Consider the following 18,372-nt stretch of genomic DNA (forward strand, 5'->3'; position numbering starts at 1 on the left):
TATCCCTGCAAGATTCACTTTACTTCTTGAATCTGAGGATTCATGTATTTCATCAAGTCTGAAGACTTCTCAGCTGGTAACTCTTAAAATAGGGCTTCTCCCTTATGCTCTCTAGTCTGTCCCTCTGGAACGCCTATTCGACATATACCAGACATTATCATGCTATACTCTTCGTATCTAAAAAGTTTTTTTATATACTCCATTGTACTGGTTTTCGGTTGCCTCTCAGCTCTAAATTTACTGCCTCTCATACCTTTTGCCAGCTCTAAGAAAAAAAAAAAACGGATCTAGGCTCTTTATTTTTTCTTAGCCAGCCAATGTGATATTAAGCTTTGTCAGTAGTGGGAGCTGGAGAAGAAAGGCATTTTACTTCCTGGTTCCCGTGAGCTCCTCCACTGCTCAGCTCCTACAGCACATGCAGCTTCCTCAGTGCCCAGCTCCTGCAGTTCAGGCAGTTTCTTTAGCACCGCTTGGCCGGCAGCTTCTCCTGAACAACCTCCCCCTGGGTGGTTTTGTAGTGGAATGCCTCCAGTGAGATACCTCCCCAAGAAAAGCCTGGCAACCCTAGAGGGTGGATTTCCAGCAAGTTGCTCAGGTGTGGCAGCACAACAACTTTTCTTCCATCTAGTGAGCTGTGGTCATACCCTCCCCAAAAGGTCAGAACCTCAGCCCTGGCGGGGACAGGACCCTTCCTTGGGTGCTGTATCTCAGCCTTAGGAGTAGTGGCTATTCCTATATTCTTTCGAGTTTCTTTTCTTTATAGTCATTCTCTCAGTATTTCAACCCCCCTATTATAGTCAATAACTCTTTACATTAAACTTTCCCTGTTCAAATTACTATGTGGTTTTTCTCTCCTGATTGGCTCAAACTGATTCATCATGCTACATTATGGATAACTTCCTCTATTTTCTAAATAATTTCTTCTCTCATGAGCTGTGTCTAATCTGCTTCTCCAGCAGGATGTTTAACTTATTTGTTGAGTTTTAAATTTCAACGACAGTATTTTCCACCTCTAAAGTTACATATAATTTTCTTTCATATGTCCCTCATCATTTAAAATCTTATTTTGTCTTTCTTTTTTTCCTATTTCTTTCTTTAATGTCTTTAATCATTTAAAATTTTATTTATTTTCTATTTCAGGAGATATATTAACAGAAATTCTTAAAGATCTAATCTTGTTCTTTGTTGTATTGCTAACATTCACTCATGGTAAATTGCTCCTCATAAATTAAAAATTTTTGGATTTTGACCTCATTTTATGGAGGGTTTTATCTTCAAGACTCAAGTGTAATCTAGATTGAAGTCATTTCTTCTAACTGTTCTTTTTCTTTGTTTGTTTTTACCAAGTACCTTAAGGGTATTACCAGCTTGGGATCTCTTTTTATATTACATTTTTGCCTTGACAGTTCCTGGACCATGCAGATTAAGTAAAAGAAATCAAACCATAAACTCAAGAGAAGGCAGGCCTATGGCTATGAATTCTCAGGGGAAACAATTTTCTCCCTACCCAGAAACCATGCTGAGATAAATTTACTTGTTTCCCTGTGCTGTTTGGCAGAAAGTACTACCCTTTAAGGGTTCTGACTTCACTGGATTTCATTCTCACTGCTACACACTGGCCTAAGCCTCATCTTTCTTCCTCATATAGGCATCAATATCCAATTCCCTTGGCAACCAAGACCAACAAACTCTACCTGACAGCCACAGCATTGTCTAGTCTTTACTATATAGTCTCACAAATGTTATAGAAATTCTTCTCCTCTTTTAACATCATTTTCCCAACCCAACAGATTATATTCTGTACTTTCAACCAACTCTTTTTCGTCCTTTTGACTTTCTATAAACAGAACACTTAAGAACTATGCTTTAGCAGCTCAGAATTCCTCTGGGCTCCACCCTCTACTTCAGATCACTTTATCTGTTGCTGTGTACCTTTAGTATCTAGCTCTTATTCTGCTTTGAGATTTTGCCCTGAACACTGTGTTTCTTTGGTTCCTAGCAGTGTAGCATGTTGGCAATCCCCATTTCATCCATATGTCCAAACCAGCCTCCAGCTTGTCTAGAAGAGGAGATCAAGCAAATTCTGAATGGGTATTTGTGATGTCTGGCAACCTAAGTTGGTCACTAACTTAGCTAATGTTCTAAGAAATGATGCATAATGAAAACGTATGAAGGAAAAACATACAAAAGAAATAGCAAAAGAAAACATGGATAACTAGATTTGAGGATTTAAAAACATGATCCAAAGCATACCTCTATATCATCTTTAAAGATAGCTGGGGCAGGTTTGTATTCTGGATCTTCCACATCCCTGTTAAATACCAACAAATGCTATAATTATTGTACTGAACTTCAAATTTCTCACGGCAGGACAAACAAATGGGGTATTGTTGGAAGGACTTCTTCGTATGTTTTAATGGTCTGACTGCAGTCTCTGTTCTTCAGCCAGAGGAGCCCAAGCCTAATAGCGTAAAGGCTATTTACATGGCAAGTCAGAAGAAAGCTAGTTCTAATTTACTCTAACTCCCAAGTTCACTTATAAATGTGGTATTAACCTTAACATAGTCTCTTACTTTTCTCTTTTGGTAAGAAAAGAAAGATAATAAAGGCCTCATAATAGGTATAATGAACAACATCATATTTCTCTTCAGTTGTAATATGCTTAGCTTTCTTCTTCCCTCTTAGGTCCCTAAAATTTTATAGTCTTAATTGCCATGACCATTAAGAATGGAAAAATGAAGGACTCATCAAAAGAATGGGTGTGGGGAAGGTCCGGTCTCTTCCTTCATTGCACTCTGTTGGACAAGTGCTAACTTACTAGAGTATCATTAGCTCTTTTGAATTGTAAACTCCAATTCTCGTACTACTACATTATTTAAAGAGAAACATCACCGACATAGAATATGCTGATGTTGATAGAGCTATATGGAGAATTCATGACTCTGAAATCCACGTACCCATCCATATAATCGTTTGCCCTCTGTTCTGCAGCAACTGCTTTCTCATCAGGTTTTCCCACTCTTTCCAAGAAGCATAATGCCGGGTCTGCTCGGATAGTGTTATATTTTTCATATCCTAGAGGGATGACCAATTATTAAAGTAAAAAGGATAAAAAGAAGAAAAATATATAAATATAAGCATTCCTCATATTTATGATGAGTGATATTTCTGGGCTGAAGGGACCATATATTAAAATGATATAGGTTAAACATGTTTTCTAGAAATTATCACAAACATTACATGGTCTGGCAATATGTATATTTAAAAATTTGGATTAAATATATCAGTTAAAAGGAAAAGAGGAAAAACTGACCACACATAACATATTTCACATAAAAACTCTTCCTGAGAGGGGACGTTATGTGAGACTTACGTCCAAGAGAAGCAGTTCACATATGCCACCCATTCATGAGGAAATGTAGTGACTGACAAACATAGTTTGGGAGTGCATGCTTTATATGATGTATATAATAATATGGGTGTTACTGGAATAAAGCTGTAAGTGGAAATCAATAAATTGAGAAGTAGCTGAATTACACTATACGTAGATGAAGACTCTACCTATCTTACTTCTCACTTACCATGTTTAAAAACTCCAATAAGGAGTGACTTATCAGCATCAAAATCCCACCATTCAGCAGGAACTTCTGAGTGGTCTGGTTCTGGGACCCAAACATCAATGTCACTTAAAAAAAAATCATGATATGACTTTATGAGTTACTATAAACAAGTCTAAGAGGGGGCAAAATTTTACATAGCTTCTAAAAAGCATTGTGGTTATTAAGAAAAAGAGGATACAATTTTATTTCATTTTAAAAAATTTTCCACAATTATCACATATTAAAATTATAAAACTGCACAGTAACAACAAAGGTACCATAAAATTAATTAATTATTCTTAAGCAAACAGAAGAAATAAGTTTCAACACGTTTACTTTATTCTTAAGGAATCATATTCTTTCCACTAATTTCCTTCAGATACAGACAAAAGGTTCTATCAAAAAGTAGAGTCTTATGTCAGCAAACAACTTGGCAAGAATCATCTGGGTCAAAAATTTCACTTGGTATATGAGGAGACTGAGGCCCTAAAAAAGCAAATGAATGGCTCTAGGCTGTAAACCAAGTTATGTCTCTTTTAGACCGCTATTGCTAGGAAAGTCACACTGAAAAATTAAGCACTGCTTACCAGTAAAGGAAGCCTAGCAAAGAGTTAATAATGTTTGACAAGGATTAGCAAATAAGTATCATTAATTTTGATATAAATACACGTCATTCTTAAATTGTATTCAACAGTCAAAGAGATTGGATAGGGTAAATTACCTGAGGGAATCAAATATTCTACTTTAGATTTTCCCTATGACATTAATGTATTATCAATTTTCAAAGAATCAGAGATATAATAAAAAACTTAACACAAATTATATTAACTAGAATTTCGTCTCTTCAGCGTGGCACCATAAATTTTATAAATTAATTAAGAAAGGCCTATAGGTGTGAAGAAATGGAGCATTTCCTACTTATAACTAAGTTGTGTGGCAAAAGTTCATCTGTAAGTTGGTTGTCTTTGGGAATGCAAAATAAATTTTCATACAGATATAAACTGATAAATGGTCAATATGTTCCTGGGCTAGTCCACAAGAACCCAACAGCTAACCACTAATACAGTTGAAATAAAAGATACTGACAATTAAAAATAGTTTTAAGTTTTATAATAAAACATAAAAAATGGATTAAAAAATTACTTTTTATTTTTCATAAGTGTTTTGCCAGGAGACAAAAAGAAATTTTTCAGCACTCTAAATGCACACCTCATTATATCTTATTTTGCTTAAAAACAGAAGCGTCACTATCACAATATTTTTTAGTTTAGTGCAGAAAGAGAGAAAGAGGAAGAGAGATTTTCCGGTGATATGGCAAAAGTTGAAAATGAGATGAGGAAAAATATAGTTAAAGAAGATATTTATTTTTTATTGCATTCCTGGTCAGGATTAAACAAAGCAGAAGCACAGAAAGACAAAAGAAAGAGGAAAGAACACCGGAGACAGGATGCAAAAGGGGGAAAAATAAAGTGGGTCAGATACTGTACTTCCTCTTACCAATCATCAGGTAGCACTCTAAAGCTCAAAATATTGTGACTGTCATCTGAGGTGGAAGGTTTTTCCTGTTTTTAGAGAGTAAAAGGCACTAAATATATACCTCATGGGTTTAAAAAAAAAAAATTATTTATTTTAACATCTTTATTGGAGTATAATTGCTTTACAATGGTGTGTTAGTTTCTGCTGTATAACAAAGTGAATCAGCTATACATATGCACATATCCCCATATCTCCTCCGTCTTGCGTCTCCCTCCCACCCTCCATTATCCCACCCCTCTAGTTAGACACAAAGCACAGAGCTGATCTCCCTGTGCTATGTGGCTGCTTCCCACTAGCTATCTATTTTACATTTGGTAGTGTATATATGTCCCCGCCACTCTCTCACTTCGTCCCAGCTTACCCTCCCCCTCCCCGTGTCCTCAAGTCCATTCTCTACATCTGCGTCTTTATTCCTGTCCTGCCCCTAGGTTCTTCAGAACCATTGTTTTTTTTTTTAAGATTCCATATATATGTGTTAGCGTACAGTATTTGTTTTTCTCTTTCTGACTTACTTCACTCTGTATGACAGACTCTGGGTCCATCCACCTCACTACAAATAACTCAATTTCGTTTCTTTTTATGGCCGAGTAATATTCCATTGTATGTTTGTGCCACATCTTCTTTATCCATTCATCTGTCGATGGACACTTAGGTTGCTTCCATGTCCTGGCTATTGTAAATAGAGCTGTAATGAACACTGTGGTACATGACTCTTTTTGAATTATGGTTTTCTCAGGGTATATGCCCAGTAGTGGGATTGCTGGGTCATATGGTAGTTCTATTTTTAGTTTTTTAAGGAAGCTCCATACTGTTATCCATAGTGGCTGTATCAATTTACATTCCCACCAACAGTGCAAGAGGGTTCCCTTTTCTCCACATCCTCTCCAGCATTTATTGTCTGTAGATTTTTTGATGATGGCCATTCTGACCCGTGTGAGGTGATACCTCATTGTAGTTTTGATTTGCATTTCTCTAATAATTAGTGATGTTGAGCATCTTTTCATGTGCTTCGTGGCCGTCTGTATGTCTTCTTTGGAGAAATGTCTATCTAGGTCTTCTGCCCATTTTTGGATGGGGGTGTTTGTTTCTTTAATATTGAGCTGAATGAGCTGTTTATATATTTTGGAGATTAATCCTTTGTCCGTTGATTCGTTTGCAAATATTTTCTCCCATTCTGAGGGTTGTCTTTTCATCTTGTTTATGGTTTCCTTTGTTGTGCAAAACTTTTAAGTTTCACTAGGTCCCATTTGTTTATTTTTGCTTTTATTTCCCTTTCCCTAGGACGTGGGTCAAAAGGGATCTTGCTGTGATTTATGTCATAGAGTGTTCTGTCTATGTTTTCCTCTAAGAGTTTGATAGTGTCTGGCCTTACATTTAGGTCTTTAATTCATTTTGAGTTTATTTTTCTGTGTGGTGTTAGGGAGTGTCATAATGTCATTCTTTTACATGTAGCTGTCCAGTTTTCCCACTACCACTTATTGAAGAGGCTGTCTCTTCTCCACTGTATATTCTTGCCTCCTTTATCAAAGATAAGGTGACCATATGTGCGTGGGTTTATCTCTGGGCTTTCTCTCCTGTTCCACTGATCTGTATTTCTGTTTTTGTGCCAGCGCCATACTGTTTTGATTACTGTAGCTTTGTAGTATAGTCTGAAGTCAGGGAGCCTGATTCCTCCAGCTCCGTTTTTCTTTCTCAAGATTGCTTTGGCTATTCGGGGTCTTTTTGCTTCCATACAAATTGTGAAATTTTTTGTTCTAGTTCTGTGAAAAATGCCATTGGTAGTTTGATTGGGATTGCATTGAGTCTGTAGATTGCTTTGGATAGTATAGTCATTTTCATAATGTTGATTCTTCCAATCCAAGAACTTGGTATATCTCTCCATCTATATGTATCATCTTTAATTTCTTTCATCAGCGTCTTATAGTTGTCTGCATACAGGTTTTTTGTCTCCTTTGGTAGGTTTATTCCGGGGTATTTTATTCTTTTTGTTGCCACTGTAAATGGGAGTGTTTCCTTATTTCTCTTTCAGATTTTTCATCATTAGTGTGTAGGAATGCAAGAGATTTCTGTGCATTAATATTGTATCCTGCTACTTTACCAAATTCATTGATTAGCTCTAGTAGTTTTCTGGTAGCATCTTTAAGATTCTCTATGTATAGTTTCATATCATCTGCAAAGTGACAGTTTTACTTCTTCTTTTCCAATTTGGATTCCTCTTATTTCTTTTTCTTCTCTGATTGCTGTGGCTAAAACTTCCAAAACTATGTTGAATAACAGTGGTGAGAGTGGGCAACCTTGTCTTGTTCCTGATCTTAGTGGAAATGGTTTCAGTTTTTCCCCATTCAGAAGGATGTTGGTTGTAGGTTTGTCACATATGGCCTTTATTATGTTGAGGTAAGTTCCCTCTATGCCTACTTTCTGGTGGCTTTTTATCATAAATGGGTGTTGAATTTTGTTGAAAGCTTTTTCTGCATCTATTGAGATGATCATATGGTTTTCCTCCTTCAGTTTGTTAATATGGTTTATCCCATTGATTGATTTGCGTATATTGAAGAATCCTTCCATTCCTTGGATAAACTCCACTTGATCAGGCTGTATGATCTTTTTAATGTGTTGCTGGATTCTGTTTGCTAGTACTGTTTTGAGATTTTGGCATCTATGTTCATCAGTGATATTGGCCTGTAGTTTTCTTTCTTTGTGATACCACCTTGTGGTATCAGGGTGATGGTGGCCTCGTAGAATGAGTTTGGGAGTGTTCCTCCCTCTGCTATATTTTTGAAGAGTTTAAGAAGGATAGGTGTTAGCTCTTCTCTAAATGTTTGATAGAATTCGCCTGTGAAGGCACCTGGTCCTGGGCGTTTGTTTGTTGGAAGATTTTTAGTCACAGTTTCAATTTCAGTGTTTGTTTATATTTTCTATTTCTTCCTGGTTCAATCTCAGAAGGTTGTGCTTTTCTAAGAATTTGTCCGTTTCTTCCAGGTTGTCCATTTTATTGGCATATAGTTGCTTGTAGTAATCTCTCATGATCCTTTATATTTCTGCAGTGTCAGTTGTTACGTCTCCATTTTCATTTCTAATTCTATTGAGTCTTCTCCCTTTTTTTCTTGATGAGTCTGTCTAATGGTTTATCAATTTTGTTTATCTTCTCAAAGAAATAGCTTTTACTTTTATTAATCTTTGCTATTGTTTCCTTCACTTTTTTATTTAAAGATCTTTTTTTAATTAATTAATTGATTTAAAAATTTTTTTTAATTTTTTGGCTGTGTTGGGTCTTCGTTTCTGTGCGAGGGCTTTCTCTAGTTGCGGCAAGTGGGGGCCACTCTTCATCGCGATGCGCGGGCCTCTCACTATCGCGGCCTCTCTTGTTGCGGAGCACAGGCTCCAGATGCGCTGGCTCAGTAGTTGTGGCTCACGGGCCTAGTTGCTCCGCGGCACGTGGGATCTTCCCAGACCAGGGCTCGAACCCGTGTCCCCTGCGTTGGCAGGCAGATTCTCAACCACTGCACCACCAGGGAAGCCCTCCTTCACTTCTTTTTCATTTATTTCTGATCTGATCTTTACGATTTCTTTCTTTCTACAAACTTTGGGGTTTTTGTTCTTCTTTCTCTAATTGCTTTAGGTGTAAGGTTTGGTTGTTTGAGATGTTTCTTGTTTCTTGACATAGGATTGTATTGCTATAAATTTCCCTCTGAGAACTGCTTTTGCTGCATCCCATAGGTTTTGGGTCGTCATGTTTTCATTGTCATTTGTTTCTAGGTTTTTTTTAAATTTCCTCTTTGATTTCTTCAATGATCTCTTGGTTATTTAGTAGCATATAGTTTAGCCTCCATGTGTTTGTATTTTTTACAGAATTTTTCCTGTAATCAATATCAAGTCTTACAGAGTTGTGGTTGGAAAAGATACTTGATACCATTTCAATTTTCTTAAATTTACCAAGGCTTGATTTGTGACCCAAGATATGGTCTATCCTAGAGAATGTTCCATGAGTACTTAAGAAGAAAGTGTATTCTGTTGTTTTTGCATGGAAGGTCCTATAAATATCAATTAAGTCCATCTTGTCTGATGTGTCATTTAAAGCTTGTGTTTTCTTTTTATTTTCATTTTGGATGATCTGTCCATTGGTGAAAGTGGGCTGTTAAAGTCCCCTACTATTATTGTGTTACTGTCGATTCCCCCTTTTATGGTGGTTAGCATTTGCCTTATGTATTGAGGTCCTTCTATGTTAGGTGTATAAATATTTACAACTGTTGTATCTTCTTCTTGGATTGATCCCTTGATCATTATGTAGTGTCCTTCTTTGTCTCTTGTACTAGTCTTTAAAGTCTACTTTGTCTGATATGAGAATTGCTACTCCAGCTTTCTTTTGATTTCCATTTGCATGGAATATCTTTCTCCATCCCCTCACTTTCAGTCTGTATGTGTCCCTAGGTCTGAAGTGGGTCTCTTGTAGATAGCATATATACGGGTCTTGTGTTTGTATTCATTCAGCCAGTCTATGCCTTTTGGTTGGAACATTTAATCCATTTACATTTAAGGAAATTATCGATATATATGTTCCTATTACCATTTTCATAATTGTTTTGGGTATGTTATTGTAGGTCTTTTCCTTCTCTTGTGTTTCCTCCCTAGAGAAGTTCCTTTAGCGTTTGTTGTAAAGCTGGTTTGGTGGTGCTGAATTCTCTTAGCTTTTGCTTGTCTGTAAAGGTTTTAATTTCTCCGTCAAATCTGAATGAGATCCTTGCTGGGTAATTTTGGTTGTAGGTTTTTCCCTTTCATCACTTTAAATATGTCCTGACATACCCTTCTTGCTCGCAGAGTTTCTGCTGAGAAATCAGCTGTTAACCTTATGGGGATTCCCTTGTATGTTATTTGTTGCTTTTCACTTGCTGCCTTTAATATTTTTTCTTTGTATTTAATTTTTGATAGTTTGATTAATATGTGTCTTGGTGGGTTTCTCCTTGGATTTATCCTGTATGGGACTCTGCGCTTCCTGGACCTGTTTGACTATATCCTTTCCCATATTAGGGAAGCTTTCAAGTATAATCTCTTCAAATATTTTCTCAGTCCCTTTCTTTTTCTCTTCTTCTTCTGGGACCCCTATAGTTCGAATGTTGGTACATTTAATGTTGTCCCAGAGGTCTCTGAGACTGTCCTCAATTCTTTTCATTCTTTATTCTGCTCTGTGGTAGTTATTTCCACTATTTTATCTTCCAGGTCACTTATCCGTTCTTTTGACTCATTTTTTCTGCTACTGATTCCTTCTAGAGAATTTTAAATTTCATTTATTGTGTTGTTCATCATTGTTCGTTTGCTCTTTAGTTCCTCTAGGTCCTTGTTAAACGTTTCTTGTATTTTCTCCATTCTATTTCTAAGACTTTGGATCATCTTTACTATCATTACTCTGAATTCTTTTTCAGGTAGTCTGCCTATTTCCTCCTCATTTGTTTGGTCTGGTGGGTTTTTACTTTGCTCCTTCATGTGCTGTTTATTTCTCTGTCTTCTCATGTTGCTTAACTTACCGCGTTTGGGGTCTCCTTTTCGCAGGCTGCAGGTTCGTAGTTCCCATTGTTTTTGTTGTCTGCCCCCAGTAGGTAAGGTTTGTTCAGTGGGTTGTGTAGCCTTCCTGGTGGAGGGGACTGGTGCCTGTGTTCTGGTGCATGAGGCTGGATCTTGTCTTTCTGGTGGGCAGGACCGCGCCCGGTGGTGTGTTTTGGGGTGTCTGTGAACTTATTATGATTTTAGGCAGCCTCTCTGCTAATGGGTGGGGTTGTTTTCCTATCTTGCTAGTTGTTTGGCATGGGGTGTCCAGCGCTTTACCTTGCTGGTCGTTGAGTGGAGCTGGGTCTTAGCATTGAGATGCAGATCTCTGGGAGAGCTTTTGCCGTTTGATATTACGTGGGGCCGGGAGGTCTCTGGTGGACCAATGTCCTGAACTTGGCTCTCCCACCTACGAGCCTCAGACCTGACACCCAGCGGGAGCACCAAGACCCTGACACCCGGCCGGAGCACCAAGACCCTGTCAGCCACATGGCTCTTACATGAGTCCTTGGCACATAGAAAGCACTTGATAACTGTGAACTAATATTGCTATAACTATAATTACAGGGACAAGCTGGGGGAGCGATTCATCTTCCTGCTAGTGTTGGATGGTCTCCTGCAGAGGTGGGGGCTGGCTCTGGCTCACCGTGGGGACAAAGACACTGGCAGCAGGAGTTCTGGGAAGTACTCATTGGCGTGAGCTCTCCCAGAGTCCGCCATTAGTCCCACCAAAGAGCTCTACCTCACGGTTTAAATGTGCCATATGCATGTTAAGTGTTCCTTAACTGCTAGGGAAAGGAATACAATAAGGTGCATGTACTCCTATTGTTGATTTCTGCTTTTAGAGATTCAGTTCATGTGCTATCTCTTGCATAAAGCCTCTAACTTCCCCAGGCTAGATCATCCATTCAAAATAGATTTTAAATCTATTTTGATTTAAATATTCATTTTGATTTAAATATTCACAGTATTCACAATGTGCCAACAATGGCAATAATAAGACAGACATATCCTTGCCCTTTTGAAGAGGTATCTGCAAAACCTCTTCAATACCTGTGATGAGTGCTGTGACAGGGCACTCTGGGTATGTGCTTTACCCAGACATGAAAGGACAGGGAGGCTGAGTTGATGTTGGCTGAGCAGTAAGAGAGGGAAAATGAAAGAAAACGGGAAAGAGAATGTTCCTGCAAGAATGCAAAGGCCTGGAGGCATCAGTAACCATGGCATATTTGACAAATGCAGATCTAAAGTTCAGAAGAGAGATGTGGGCTAGAATTAGGTTCGGAAGTCATCAGTATGGAAATATAAGTTGATGCTGCAGAAAAGATGTGAACACCCAAGAGTAAGTGACGAGAGGGCCTATGTGAACACATTTAAGAGACAGGTGGAAGAGAAGCCTGAAAATGAAAAGTGGCAAGCAGAATGCTAAAAAGAAAATCTACAGGAGAATGGTATCACAGACACATTCTAATAATACGGAAGTGGTCAATAAAGGTAAATAAGATAAACACTATGATATATCCATCAAATTTAGCAGTGAGAATGTGGGTGAAGAACTTCTTGAAGTAGGTGGTGGAGTGAGGGGGTAGAAGCTGAATTGTAGTGGAATGTACAGTGAATGGGAGAAAAGAAAAAGAGGACAGCAAATACAGATACTTCTTTAAAAAAAGTTTGGCTGTGAAACCAAGGAGAGTAATAATATGGTAGTCTGAGGAGAACTGGGTGCAAAAGTGGTGTGTGTGTGTGTGTGTGTGTGTGTGTGTGTGTGTGTGTGTGTGTTGAGAGAGATGTAAATATTTTAAAATCCAAATGAGAAGCCAGAGAGGGAAAGAATAATGAAAGAGGATAATTCATAGATCACAGTTCCTGGGAAATCACAAGGGGATTGAATGCAGTCAGACCAAGGAAAAAGAGGAGCCAATTAGTCATCAAATATTTACTGGGTGTTACTATTTCCCAGATTCTAGGGGCTGGGAACACAGTGATCAATAAGACAGATAGCATACTTCACCTTCAACCAGCTTAAATTGTAATGATAGGGGAAATACAATTTAAAAATAAATATAATTTTTAATACTAGTAGGCAACATGAATGAGATAAAATAAGGTTAAGTAATAGTGGGTGACTGGTGGGCTGCTTTAGCTAGGGTGGGCAGGGAAGGCCTATCTGAAGAGGTGAAACTTAAGCTGAGACCTGCATGATATGAAGGGGAAGTTCTGTGGAAGATTAGGGGAAAGAATATTTGTACTAGGGGGAACAGCACAGAATGAGCCTGACATGTTGGAGGAACATTGTGGATGAGGGACAGAATGGAGGAAGAGGTCCCAGAGTTATGTAGAGCACTGTAGGATTGGGCTTTATTCTAAGAGAAATGAGAAGCAACTGGAAGGTTTTAAGAAGTGCCTTGGGGCTTCCCTGGTGGCGCAGTGGTTGAGAATCTGCCTGCCAATGCAGGGGACACGGGTTCGAGCCCTGGTCTGGGAAGATCCCACATGCTGCGGAGCAACTGGGCCTGTGAGCCACAATTACTGAGCCTGCGTGTCTGGAGCCTGTGCTCCGCAACAAGAGAGGCTGCGATAGTGAGAGGCCCGCGCACCGCGATGAAGAGTGGCCCCCGCTTGCCACAACTACAGAAAGCCCTCGCAGAGAAATTAAGACCCAACACAGCCATAAATAAAATAAATTAATTAAAAAAAAAAAAAAAAGCAGTGCCTTGGCCTGATTTTTGCTTTAGAAAGATCACTCTGGCTGCTGTGTGAAGGTCCGACTGTAGAGAGGCAAAATAAGAGGCAAAGATGGGAATTCCCTGGTGGTCCAGTAGTGGTTAGGACTCTGTTCTTCCACCGCAGGGGGCCTGGGTTCGATCCCTCGTCTGGGAACTAAGATCTTGTATGTTGTGTGGCGCAGCCAAAAAAATACCCAACAACTCTTGAAAAAGAAGAGGCAAAGAGACTCACTTAGGAGGCCACTGAAAAAGTCTAAACACGAGATAATGGTGGCTTGGACCAGGGAGTTAGCAGAGGAGAGAGTGAAAAGTGCTCAGGTTTGGCATATACTTTGTCAAGCTAGCAAGTCTTCCTGTAGGGTTTGAGGGGAAGAGAAGAATCAAGAATGATACCAGAGCAACTGGGTGGTACATTTAGTAGGATGGAGAAGGCCTGTATGTGGGAAGGTGGGGAGGAAAGAATAGGAGACAGATTTGGGAGATACACGGGAAGTTTGAGCTGTTAATTAGATTTTTCAAGTGGAAATGTTTAGAGGCAGCTAACTCAGAGCTTAGAGCTGAGGGGAAACGTCTGGGATGAATATGTAAATCTGACTGTCATCTGTGTATAGATCATATTTAATATGATGAGGTTGCATGAGTTTACCGAAAGGGAAAGTACAGATAAGAAAGAAAGCTGAGGACACAGCTCTTGGTCAATCCAACATCTAGAGATCTATTAAAGGAATAAGAGCTAGCAAAGGAAAATGGAAAGGAAAGACCAATGTGGAAAAAAGGACAACCAGGTGGGTGTAGCAGCAAGGATGCCTACCGAAGACATCACTTCAAGAAGGGAGAAGTAGAGTAAGTTTAGAGACTGATCACATGGTAGGTTATTAGTGGCCTGATCAAAAATCATTTCAGCAGGAGAGTGGAGATGAAAGATTAATTGGAATAGATTGAAGAGAAGATGCAAGGTAAAGAAGTAGAGACTGTCAACACAGACAACTCTTTATTTTCATGAAGGGGAGCGGAGAAATGGAGTAGTAGGATGTATGTATGATACATGATATTAAGGAATGTATATATGCCAAGAGAATGATTCAGTAAAGAGGGGGAAAATGATTTGGGAAAGACAGGCGATTACAGGCGTAAAGTCCTTAAAAGGTAAGAAACAAGTTCCAAGCATAAGGGTTGCTCTTAGGAGGAGGATTTCTACTGCATCCCAAGGGAAGGAATAAATAGGGGGACACATACGACGTACAACTGAAGGTAGCTCTTGTCTGATTGTTTCTGTTTTCTCTGTGAAATATACAGCAAAGCCATTATTGGAGGGTGATGTTGGTGGGACAGGAAGATGGCTTGAGGAGAGAGGTGTGGAATGGTCCTCTTGAAGAGTAGGTAAGTGAACTTCCTAGTCATGGTGGTTAAACAGCTTACTTGTGCTTAATTTCGCTTGAGATCAATGCTCATAAATTTGAAGTTAGTCATTCGGCAGGGTTTGTGTGATTTTCTCCAGCCATGTTCAACTGCTTAGGTATAGGCAAGGGGTAAAACGATTTTTCGGTTTAACATGAGTTGGGGTTGTGCCACGAAGGTAGAACAGAGGGGAAAGCAGGCAAAGAATCTCAGTTAGTGAGTACAGTGCTGGACTACAGAATGCAGGTTTATAATGAGGAAAGTGGGGCATGAAGGTGGAGATGGATAAGATGGGGGACATCGTGATGAAATTAGAGAATTAGAGTGAAAAGTACCCAAGTTAAGTGAGTCTGAAGGAAATAAGTGACAGCTGAAATGCAGATTGAAGAGGTAATGCTGTTACTGGTGATAGTAAGATTAAGTATATGATTGTGTGTGTGTGTGGCTGTGGTGGAGAGGAAAGAAGACGATTGTAGATAAAGGTCAAGGAACTGAGAGACTAAGGTGCTGGACGGATCATATGAGGACGTAAAAGTCAGTCACTGCAGTAAGAGGGAGGAAGGTTAAGTTTTAGATTTGGTAGCAGGAAGCTATTACTAATGCTGATGTTATTATTCTTATGATAACTTTCAGTGACAGAGCCAATGATGAGATTAATAGACGAAAGGCAACAAAATGGCAAGGGTTACTCTAAGTTTGGTAGATTTTTCTTCCTGTGAATTTCACTGAAGATTCACTTAATATACAATTTTCTGGTCATTTAACTTTTGCCTCATTATGTTGCTGAAAAATAAACATGCTGTTTAATTTACCTTGCATCAACTCCGTCAAACACTTTCTGACACTCGTTTCCAATGACTTCTTGTTTTAGATAATACAGCATTCTTACACGAAGCAAAACTCTAAAAATGAGGGGGAAAAAAAATCAAAAGACACAAAGACATTAATCATTAAAGAAAATTCATCCATGGGGTTAAAATTAGAAAAGAATTTGTATAATAATTTTTATAATGAAATAATAATAATTACTTCTGATTAAATAAACCTCATTACTATCATATATATAAAATAGGTTTCTTCAAAATCTTTACAATCATCATTATTTAATATCCAAGTAAGATATAATGAGATCACTTGGAGGCCAGTTTTTTTTCTCTCTCTGCTGATGAAAAGTGACACAAGAGGTACCATGATTTGCTGAAGGATACCCTGGTAAGAATAAGATTAGGGTTGGTCCTAGACCACACTGTCTCTGTACTCAAAATCAGCATGCTTTAAGATTGTTAATAAATTCAGAAGTAAACTTTTAATGGGTTGTGTTAAAAATACCCTACTACCTACTTATTACAGTGGTGTTTTATATGTTTTTTGTAGCCTTCATCTTGAAGTAGCTGCTCAGGATTGTATTTTCGAAGCCATTCTGCTTTTTGTATATCAAATGAGCTTGTTTGAGTCTTTACTTTCTTCCCTTTTCGACCTCTGGGTACAGGGGCTGACAGGCCTGTTAAAATGAGAAGGACAAATGAAATCAGGGATAATTTGTATAAAGACGTTCAATTTGAAACATTTTTTCAATGGAAGAAATTTCTGGAGACTTTCAGAGGTCTGTGTAGGCTATACAGAGATCTTTGAAATATTAATGGTAACAATATAAACTCAATCACAAGATAAGTCCACGTGATACCACACACATATTAACACAATTTCCACCAACCACCCAATTTCATATCTCTAATTAATCATTCTGATTACCTCTATGTTGCAAAACATTTTTTTCCAAATGTAAAAACTGAAAGATCAAACTTTTCCCTCTGCTTTACTTTTTGCTTCCTTAGTTACAAAAACACAAGTTGTGGCCTCTTGATTTTCAAAACTGATTGTTACTAATAACATGGATTAGGTTTTGTGGGGTTCCTGTTTAAGAGAGCTAAATTCATTTGATTTCTTTGACATTTTTGTTGTGAAATATGTCAAAAATAAAAAAAGGATTCCCATTCTTAACATATTCCATATTTGGTCAGTTTTTTATTAAAGGAAATAATACATAAAGTCCAATTCACTCCTTCCTTCCCAGAGATAGTCACTACCCTGAATTTGATTTTCATTTCATACACGTTTATACTTGTGTGTTGGAGAAATATTCAGTATTTAAGCTTTCATTACATTATACATGCAATTCTGTAACTTATTTATTATTTTTAATTTTTTTCTGAGATTTATAAATACTTGCTGATTCATGGAGGCTCTGATTCATCCATTTTAACTGCTGTGTAAAAATCTATTCTATGACTATATCACCTGCTTATTATTCTTCAACGATGCTGGAGTTGTTTCACTTACAAGTTTTCACAATTACAAATAATACAGTTGTGATTCTTCCTTTCAATACTTGTCTCATATCTTTTCCCTGCCATATTCTACCAGCCAGGAGTTTCATCACAATGGTAAATAGAAGCACTACGTAGGTTTGTCCCATTTTTCCTTAGGATTCTGGTGGTTTTTGCCTTTATATTTTGATACTATTTTCTTCAGTGCATACAAGTTCATATTTGTTATATCTTCTTTTATGGATTAGTCTTTTTTATTATGTAGTATCCCTTTTTAATCTCAATTAATGCTTCCATCTTAAATTGCATTTTGGTCTATGTTAATAATGCTCTGTATTCTAGTCCTCCTGACCCTTGTTGGTTTGGAAACTAAACAGTGCATATTTAAAAATACACATATTGAAATTTTCCTAATAAAATATGGAGATGTTTTATATTTTTAAATTTCTCCCTACCATAATTTCCTCAGATTCATTTAATCCTATTTACTTTTTCATGTAACTGCATGTTAATTTTTACATGTTAATTTGTAATTTTTAAGAGGTCTGTGCCTTGAATGTTTCTACAGTACTTCAGTCTTTTTTCAAAATCATAGTATATCTGAAGTATCTTTGCAGATATTAATGATATTTTTTAAAAAGTTGTCTTCTCCTTTCATAGTCTTTGTTTCCTACAAGTTCATTTTAGTGGTTTGTTTTTAGTCTCTCTCTCATGTTGGAGACGTTCCTCAGATGCCTGATACCCTTGGTTATTTGCTCATATTTAAGAATGACAGAAAAGTTGATAGGCAGGCTGAATGAGTGGAGCTGACTGTTGACTCTTTGAAGGGTAATCCGGCTGGCTTTTTCCTGTCATTATCTTTAGGTTTTGGCCTGGTCAGATTCACCAAGGACGATTCCTTAGTTTTCTTCCTTGAGTATGACACTGTCCAGTATACATATTCATTTAACAGCCATTTAGTAGCTCCATGTTGCAAATACCAACGAAATGCAGACATTCTCTACTTTATCTTCTCCAGAGAATAAACATTCAGTCGGTCTTCACCATGGCTACACGGAGTTGAAAAGAGTATTTAGGTATCTGATCCCCCTTTTAAACAACTTTTAATCAAAGCCCCTGTCCTTTATATCCACTTTCAGAGGTCACGGATGTCACAAACTCCTGAAACTTTTAGATAATCTATGAAGCAAATCAGTTGGTTGCTGCCCTTTCCTACTGTTGACCTAAGATTCAGCTCTCTCTGGTTGT

The 18,372-nt window shown here is 37.9% G+C and overlaps 1 protein-coding gene across 14 annotated transcripts in view; it reads right to left on the reverse strand.

The window, feature by feature from the left end:
* Positions 1-18,372, reverse strand: part of CHD9 (chromodomain helicase DNA binding protein 9) — a 244,191-nt gene that overhangs the window by 30,813 nt on the left and 195,006 nt on the right. For all 14 annotated transcript variants that reach the window (XR_009697877.1, XM_061173544.1, XM_061173550.1 and 11 more), the window contains 5 exons: positions 16,139-16,298; positions 15,610-15,699; positions 3,582-3,685; positions 2,958-3,075; positions 2,254-2,311 (listed from right to left, as the gene is read on the reverse strand). Coding sequence is in view for 13 of the 14 variants with exons in the window: in XM_061173544.1 (XP_061029527.1) it covers positions 2,254-2,311; positions 2,958-3,075; positions 3,582-3,685; positions 15,610-15,699; positions 16,139-16,298 (530 nt within the window). In the remaining variant the exon portion in view is untranslated. The remainder of the gene's footprint in view (positions 1-2,253; positions 2,312-2,957; positions 3,076-3,581; positions 3,686-15,609; positions 15,700-16,138; positions 16,299-18,372) is intronic.

This window comes from Eubalaena glacialis, chromosome 18 (assembly GCF_028564815.1).
Source record: "Eubalaena glacialis isolate mEubGla1 chromosome 18, mEubGla1.1.hap2.+ XY, whole genome shotgun sequence".
Lineage (NCBI taxonomy): Eukaryota > Metazoa > Chordata > Mammalia > Artiodactyla > Balaenidae > Eubalaena > Eubalaena glacialis.